This window comes from Chrysochloris asiatica, unplaced genomic scaffold, assembly GCF_000296735.1.
Source record: "Chrysochloris asiatica unplaced genomic scaffold, ChrAsi1.0 scaffold00130, whole genome shotgun sequence".
NCBI classification, from domain to species: domain Eukaryota; kingdom Metazoa; phylum Chordata; class Mammalia; order Afrosoricida; family Chrysochloridae; genus Chrysochloris; species Chrysochloris asiatica.
In genome coordinates, this window is record NW_006408648.1 from 7,429,847 (window position 1) to 7,439,020 (window position 9,174).

At 44.0% G+C, this 9,174-nt stretch overlaps 1 protein-coding gene across 1 annotated transcript in view; it reads left to right on the plus strand.

The window, feature by feature from the left end:
* Window positions 1-363: 363 nt before the first annotated feature.
* The window catches only part of SLC51A (solute carrier family 51, alpha subunit), a 21,501-nt gene continuing 12,690 nt past the window's right edge, over window positions 364-9,174 (plus strand). Inside the window, exons 1-2 of the mRNA XM_006869391.1 lie at window positions 364-401; window positions 1,041-1,135. Of these exons, the coding sequence (XP_006869453.1) occupies window positions 364-401; window positions 1,041-1,135 (133 nt within the window). The remainder of the gene's footprint in view (window positions 402-1,040; window positions 1,136-9,174) is intronic.

Consider the following 9,174-nt stretch of genomic DNA (forward strand, 5'->3'; position numbering starts at 1 on the left):
ATCCTAGCCCTAGACTGGAAGAGTTTTGTCTTGGGTCCTTAGTAGGGGGTGGAGGGGTGGAGGGGTGAAGGGCTAGGAGGTGGGGGATGCTGGGTTGGGCAGGGCATTTGTCTGAGGGCCGTGGGAGGGACCGTGCCTAGGGTCGGGGAGGAGTCTGAACTAGGGAGCTCAGCCAGCAGAGAGGATCAAATTCCTCTGCTGTGAACTCTGAGACCGAAAGTTTTTCCGCGCTGGGGAGCCAGAGGGAAAGACCTGCCACTCAACCTATCCACAGCCTTCCGGGGAGAGGTGGCTGCTGCCTCCGCCGACACCTGCCCGCCGGCCACCTCGCCCTTCGGAGCCTGCCTCTAAAGCAAGGAGATCATGGAGCTAGACAGGATCCCCATAAAACTTGACCCCAGGTGAGTGAGGGCTCTGGGGCCCCGGGTCTGGAGCCAGTTGCTAAGCAACGGAGGCCCTATATTGTTTCCACTTCCCTCCCAGCACCTAGAATAAGACTGGACTGAAAATGGATGAGACTAGGTTGGCTGTCCCCTAGGCCCTCGGGGACATTTGGGGTTGGGCCAATATGACACTTCAGATTCTTCACGTTGCCTCTGGATTGGGGATATAGAAATATCCCAGAGCTGGGGGGACGTTCCAGGGCACCCAAGGCATTTCCTGAGGAATCCTAGCCACTGCTCCCAGGCTAAGCACAAGGGCCCAGACCAGCTGGGAATCCATCCCCAGTACTAAAGGGCTAGTGCTGGGAGGCTTGCTTTGGACCCTGCTCTTTCGTCCCAGCTGCCCCCTGGAAAGGAAGAGGATTCACTGCTTCAGCCAGACCTGCCCCTGGCCTAGGTGGCAGCCTGCATTCCACACTGGCCTAAGTCAATTCTCCACTCCCTGGGCCCCAGCTTGGCTCTAACAAGGCCCTGAGGAGGAATGGACAAACCCCCTGAACCCAGTGGTTTTTGAGCGTGTCAATAACAGGTGTCTCTTCCATTCCACTCGGGGCCCCCAGGCTCCACAATTCTGAACATAGGCTGGTGTCTCCCCAGGTATACGACGGAGCTTCTGGAGCTACTAGAAACCAATTACAGCATCCACTCTGCCTGCTTCTCTCACCCTCCCACTGCATCCCAGCTCCTGCGAGGTGAGTCAGAGGTACTCCCCAGAGGGAACTGAGAGAAGAGACAAATTCCAGAGGGAAGTCAGGACAGATCTGGGGGAGCTAGGAGAAGTGGTCCTGAGGCTGGGCAGCCTAGAGATCCCGGAGAGAATGCTGTCCCAGTGTTCTTGGCTAAGGCCTTGAAGAAAAGCAACTCCTCAAGGAGTTAGTAGCCAGCAGGGGGCCAGGACAACTTAGTGCAGGAGACAAATCCACAGTTGGATTTCCACAAACTTCAGCCTCTAGGTTTATTCAAATTGTCGAAACTGCAGCCAGGGACATTTTTCAGACCCCATGGCAATCCAGGGACTAAAACCACCTCTTAAGATGATGTCCAAATGATTCGGGTTCCACAAGGTACTTTGGGTGGAGGCACTCCACAAGACCCTTCTTTGGAAAGAACCTCTATCATTCCAGAGCACTGGTGTTTTTTGAGTGCTGTTTTTGTTGTTAAGTGCCATCGAATTGGTTTTGACTCATAGTGACCCTGTCTAGGGTTTTCAAGGACTGGTTGGTAAGCTTGAACCACCCACCCCGCAGTTCAAACTGACTTTGAAGTCCAGCACATTAACCTACAGCACCACAACAGGACTCCATTTTATGAGTAAAAGTCTTAAAACTTAGGTGAAACTATAAAAATGTTCTTAACAGTGTTGGCCAACTAGATCCTATTACTTTTGACTTAAGTTGTTTTCTCCAGTGAGAGGAATACAATGGGACTGAATTTATTTCCTGGACACTTAAGATGCAGACAACCAAATGGCCCTGGTATCTTGATAGCAGATGTGGCACACGTCTTTTGTTTTCTAACTGCATGACTTTCTACCATTAAGATGTGATGGATAGGAGTCTGTGTTTCTGTGTATCCTTCATGCTTTTCCAGCATCCTTCCTGAATGTGTCCCCTCATGGAGTAGATGGTTTCCAGACATTAGGAAGCAGACATGGGTCCTGTCCTTGGATTATCTTCAGCCTCATTCCAGATGCTCTTGTCCACAGGAATTATTAACTGCCAGAGAGTGTCCAGAAATGCCTGGTAGCCTCTGTGAATTAGGAATAGCAGGCACCTGCCACAGCCAGCCTCAGTAACCTACTGCTCAGTCTGCAGCTGGTAGCACATGTCTTCCCTTACACCAGTTTTGTTCCCCAGGGGAGATTTGGCAATGTCTGGAAACAGTTTTGGTTGTCACAACTGGGAAGGCATGCTAGCTTCTAGCGGGTAGAGGCCAGGGTCACAGCTAACCATCCTGCAATGCACAAGTCAGTCCCCTACAACAATGAATTATCCAGGTCAAAGTGTGAGTATTTCCCAAGGTTGAGAAACCCTGCCTTATATAGTGAAAATTAGGCTCACATTGCTTTGCTGAAAAATGTGCAAATAAAAGTGACCAGGATGCTCAAAGGAGGAAGACCACCGTTAATGGGTTTGGAGTTGGGTGAGGTACCTTGTTGCAGGTGGAGCTATTAGAGCAGGTAGGATTGAAGGGTAGAGGATGAACGGTGGGCACTCCTGGGGTGGGGATGGAGATGGAATTCCCCAAGATAGTGAGGAACTATAACTCAACCCATTCAAGGTTACTGGGGTGGGGGAGAGCAGGGACAATTGAGTGGGTGGGGCCTGATGAGTGTCAGGCAGGCGTTGTACTTTATCCCACAGACACTGAGAGGTTGGGAGGGGCTGGACGGAAGTGGTGTTTCCGGACTATTAACCAGTAATCAGATGGACTTCGTGAAGAAGAGCCTTGAGAAGCAGGAATATAGACTAGAGGTGATTGCCCCAGCCCAGCATGAGGAACAAGGCAGTGACAGGGAAAGGGATGGAAGGGGTAGCAAACAGAGTCTGCCAAAGAAAGAGCAAGTGAAATTTGGCTAGTCATGGTAAGTGAAGGAAAAAGAGATGCTCGTGAGCGCCCTGAGGATTTGGGATGGGCAGAAATGAGAATTAGGAAGGAGGTGCTGTTGGAGGAGATGGCGAGCCCCATCCCACAACCCTTCTCATTCGTAAACTCTGCTGTTCCTTAAGTTGGATGATATTTACAAAAGTGTTGTTCTGAGCACTAGTGGAATGTGGAACCCTATCCTGAGAAGCAGTGACACCAGAGGTGGAGGCAGAGATGAGGACATGGAGAGAGGGAGCAGCTGAGGACTCCAGACTCATGGAAAGAGAAAGGCTGTGTGCTGGAGGCTAGGAGGCAGGCTTGCAGACTGTGCCATTTGGTTGTTTAAATGATGATATATTCCTGAATGTTTTTGTGTACATCAAAACCAAACAAACAAACAAACAAACCAGAGGGAATAGAAGCAAATACTGTTGAATGATGATACACTGAGGAGATTGTAATCATTGCAATAAAATGATGAGTGTAAAACCGATGTTCTCCCATATAAACTATCAGTCAATCCACACTAAAAACTTTAAAAAAAAAAAAAAAAAAAGAATAGCAGGCTTTAATTAGCATGTAGAATAAACTATCTAATGGGGGAAAAAAGTGTTCTTCTGGAAGAACTAGTGGATTTTTTGCTAATTAGTTTTTGAGATGCTTGTAATGTGATTGCAACCAAAATTCCTACAGGAATTTTGTTTTTAAATGATTGATCTAAGATTTTTCATGGAAGAGTGAAGGGCTGAGAAAACCAAGAGAGTATTGAAAAAATGTGTCTTAGTTCTCTAGTGCTGGTATAACAGAAATGCCACAAGTTGATGGCTTTAGCAAACAGAAATTTCTTCTCTTACAGTTTGTTGTTGTTAAGTGCTGTCGAGTCGTCTCGGACCCACAGTGATCCTGTATAGGGTTTCCAAGGAGCTGCTGGTGAGCTTGACCCTCCGGCCTTGCAGTTCAAATAGACTTTGCAGTCTAACTCAATAACCCACAGCACCACACCAAGACTCCTAAATTCAGAGTGCTGGCTCTAGGGCAGGAGTGGGGAATGTCCCCTGCCTGAGGGCCGCTGTATGGCTGGCTAGCTATATACCGTGGAGTCATTTCCGACTCATAGCGACCCTGTACAAGGTTTTCAAAGCTGGAAATCTTTATGGGAGCAGAATGCCTCATCTTTCTCCCACAGAACAGCTGGTAGTTTCGAACTGCTGACCTTGTGGTTCGCAGCCCGATTCGTAACCACTATGCTACCAGAACTCCTTGAGGGCCACTGTATAAGACCTGAGAAATCATTTGGCCTGGCTCTGTCAAGGCAGCTTCACTTCCTGCCATCACACTGTCGTTGTTAAGTGTGATCAAGTTGATTTTGACCCATAGCGACCCTGCAGGGTTTCCAAGAAACAGCTGGTGGGTTTGAACCACTGACTTTGCAGTTCAAAGTGACCTTGTGGTCCAGCGCATTATCCTACAGCATCACCCTAGGACTCCATCACTTTCCTGCTGCTAAGTGCTTTCAAGTCAGTTTCGACTTATAGTGACCCTGTATAGGGTTTCTGAGGAGCGGCTGGTGGGTTTGAACCTCTGACTTTGTGGCTCAAACTGACCTTGCAGTCCAGCATATATAGGGATGATTTAATTAAATATAGCAGGCTAATGTTCAAGTTGATAATTTTGTATGGCCCTTGAATGATGTTATAAATTTTGACAGAAAAAGGTTATCTCTTTATCTGCTCTGGAAACAGGTCCTTGTCTCCTTTCAGTATCTGTGGGTCCAGTAGTCCTTGGAGATCCCCATGTCTCTGGGCATCAACTTTTCCCTGGGTCTAGAAAAATCAAAGAGCACAGCCTTCGATATGGATTACATCTCAATGTCAAGAAAACAAAAATCCTCACCACTGGACCAATAAACAACATTCTTATCAACGAAGAAAAGATTGAAGTTGTCAAGGATTTCATTCTTCTTGGAAGCAGCAGTCAAGAGATCAGACGACGTATTGCATTGGGCAAACCTGCTGCACAGAACTTTTTAAAGTGTTGAAGAGCAAAGATGTCAGCTTGAGGACTAAGGTGCGCCTGACCCAAGCCATAGTATTTTCAATAACCTCATATGCATGCAAAAGCTGGATATTGAATAAGGAAGATCGTAAAAGAATTGATGCCTTTGAATTATGGTGTTGGAGGAGAATACTAAAAGTGCCAAAAGAACCAATAGATCTGTGTTGGAAGAAGTGCAGCCAGAGTGCTCCTTAGAGGCCAAGATGGCCAAACTTCGTTTCTCATACTTTGGACATATTGTCAGGAGGGAACAGTCGCTAGAAAAGGATATCATGCTTGGTAAGGTGAAGGGTCAGAGAAAAAGAGGAAGACCCCCAACGAGATGGATTGACCAGGTGGCAGCATCAATGGACTCAAGTATGGCAACAGTAGTGAGGTTGGCCCAGGATCGGACATTGTTTCATTCTGCTGTGCATAAGGTCGCTATGAGTCCGTGCTGACTCAATGGCTCCTAACAACAACAACAACAACAACAACAACAACAGGAGATTCTCAGCCCAGGATCCCAGATCCAAAAGATAGCACTCTGCACCCAGCTCTTCTTTCTTGGTTGTAGTAGGTCCCTCTTTCTCTGCTCACTTCTCATTTCACATTCAAATGAGAAGTGAGAAAGCTATCAGGCTTAGTACAGTGGAGGGCTGGAGAAAAAGAGGAAGACCCCAGTGAGACAGATTGGCACAATGGCAGCAGCAATGGACTCAAATGTAGCAACGATTGTGAGGTGGGCACAGGACCAGGCAGTGTTTCTGTTTCAGTTGTACATAGTGTCGCTATGAGTCAGACCGATGGCGCCTAGCAACTACAATCCTGTCGATGGCCTCTGGCCTCATTAACATCATACGAGCGAGGATTTACAACACAGGATAATTACATCAGATTAGGACTGCTCATCTCATGGGGATGATTGCATTATATTAGATTTTTATCAAGGGGGAGCCACTGAGAGTCTAGACTCAGCCATAAAGTTCAGGAGGGATCCTGCCCTACCAGGGATTGCTGCTGTTGTTAGTGCTGTCAAGTCGGTTCTGACTCATAGCGACTCTAGGAGCAGCTGGTGGGATCGAACCACCAACCTTGCAGTTAACAGTTCAGTGCTTATCTTACAGTATCACACCAGAGATTGTTGTCAAATGCCATCGAGTCATTTCAGACTTATAGTGACCCTGTATAGGGTTTCTAAGGAGCAGCTGGTGAGTTTGAACTGCAGATCTTGTGGTTCGCAGTCCAGGGCTGACCGTATGGTGCCACACCAGGAGTTGGCGATAGCAACTAAAGGTCTGTGGTAATAAAGGTAAAGGGTCTGGTAAATAGAAAAATGGCACAGAATAGAGGGCCCAGAAATACAGCCATGCCTAACGTAGGGACTTGCTAATGAAAAAGATGTCATACACATCAGTGAGGCAGGATGGACGATCTAAAAAAATAGTGCTGGACAACTGCCTATGCCTATGGCAAATAAATTAGCATAAACATAGCTCCAAAGTATCTTTAACCCAGGTAGATCAAATACCTAAATGTGAAATGTAAACATTTTTACAAAAAAACACTACAGAAGGCTATCTTTATAACTGAGAGTAGAGAGCAATTTCTTAAAACACAAGAAAACACTAATGACCCTAGAAATGATTTGACTACATAAAAACAAAGCAAAATCCCCAAATTTCTGGTCAACTGAAAACACTTTAAACAGACTTAAACGTCAAACACGGAGAGGGAGAAGATATATTTAAACCTTTCACCAACAAAAGAGTTTCTGGTGTGGCGCTGGGGATGAATGAGCTGGACTACAAAGTCGGTTTGAACCACAAGGTTGGTGGTTCAAGCTCACCAGCTGCTCCTCAGAAACCCTATATAGGGTCACTATGGGTTGGAACCGACTTGATGGCCCTTAACAACAACAAACCAACAGGATTAGTAGCCACTATAAGAAAAATTACCCAATAAGAAATTGGATGAAATATATGAACAGGCAGTTCATAGAGGAGGAAATCCTATTGGTCAATAAATATACACTCTGCTGTGCTAGTAATCAGGGAACTGCAAATTAAACAAGGAAATGTCATTTTAGTATTATCATATTGGCAAAAATAACACATCTGGGAATACCACGTTCTACCTTGCTGTAGAAGGTGAACTCTCATAGACTGGCATAACCATTTTGGAGTGTAATTAGATAATATTTATGAAATTTATGTTTCTGATATCCTATAACCCAGGATTCTAACTCTAGATTAAATCCTAGAGGAACTCCTATATGTACCAAGAAGACCTGTCCAAGAATGCTTATTACATCATTTGTCATAAACAAAATGATAAAAATCATGGAAACAATGTTGGGTGGAAAAAGAATTTTACAGGTTAATGACATTTATATAGACTAATAAAAAAATAAAAGGCAATACTATATGTTGGGTATACACATATTTTGTGAAAAAAATTGCATAGTTACCCAATGAGGGGTGAGGTAAGGAAGGGAAAAGTATCCTGAAATTACACAGGAGTTTAAATTTTTATACAAATAACTTTTGAAGTAAAACTGGCACTATTGTAACTATTTCCCGATTGCTAGTAGGGTTCCAATTCATACACAAGTCAATTACAAACAAAACATGATTAAGCAATCTTTGAGGTCAGTGGATGGCCGAAGACAACTTCTCTTAGTCAAACTTAGAATGCCACTCTAGCCAGGACCTCCTAATGTGATCTCTTTTGAGGTTTTTCTCTTATTTATCTGGAGTGTGTGTTGTTAAGTGCCATTGAGTCGGTTCCTACTCATAGCGACCCTGAATAGGGTTTCCGAAGAGTGGCTAGTGAAATTGAACCACTCAACTTGTGGTTCAAACCCACTTTGCCATCTAGTTCATTAATCTGCAGTGCCATACCAGGAGTGTTTGTTGGTTGGACTCAATTGTTCCAAGGCATTGGACCCAAGCTTTGGGGTAACACTTTCAGCGTGGTAGGCAGTGATAGTGGTGTACCATCTAATTCTCAGGGTCTCTAAGACTGGAGTCTGCATGGTCTCTTAGTCCCTTCCTGGCTTTTTTCAATGCTTTTATTTAACATTTCTAGAAATCATACTATAGATACAGTGTTATATCCTGCTTCAAAGGAATTTTTTCACATTATTAAATATATGGAAAAATGTGTGCTTTAAAAATATTTACAATTGCAAACAGATATTCATCATAGAATACTTGAAAAAGAAGAGAAAGTAAGAAGATAGAGAAGCAGACAAAAATTACTAGACGAGGGTTGCTAACGTTTTAGTATTTTTAGACATTTGTCTATGCAATACTTTTTACAGCAGTGAACTTGGCTAAACATTCAAATAGTACAAAAGGATTTTCATGAAAATCAACCCTTCTCTGCTCATACTTACTCATTTCCAATTTTCCTCTTCATGCACAGTGGTTTTTAACCTTTTTCTAATCGTTACTTCTCGTCACCAATATTTGTACATTGTTATTTCCTGTGGGATGAATCTTGGATACTACCTATGGCTGTTTCTATGATTCATGAAGATTTAGATAATTTATTCCCAACTTTCTTCAATCCTCTGCTATACTTATGTCAATATTTTTAACTGGTTGTCTATACCTTTGTGTTAAGTTAATCTACATATGGTGTATTTTTTTACTCTATCAACTATGGGCAGTATTTCTTGGCTTTCCATTTTGTAAGATAAAGATAGTAGTGTTCTACCCTTCTTTCAACTCTATTTCTTCCCCCACCCCTCCATCAAGTACTTTGAACATGGTTGTAATTTTACTGCATGTGCTAACGGTATATTCTTTGATCCCGTAAGAGTTGTTTTTGAGATATAACTTACATAAAGCGCAAAGATCTTAATTATACAGTTTGATGAATTTTCCCCTATGTGTATACATTTCTAAAATCACCACCTAAATCACTGTAGAGAACTTCTCTAGCATCCAACAGATCCTTAACATCCCTTTCCAATTATTTTCCCCAAAAGACCACTATTCTAACCACTCTCACCTCTATAGATCAATTGTGCCTATTCTTAAACTTCACATGAGATGTCCTACTACCAGCTGCTCCTCAGGAGAAAGATGAGGCTTTCTGCTCC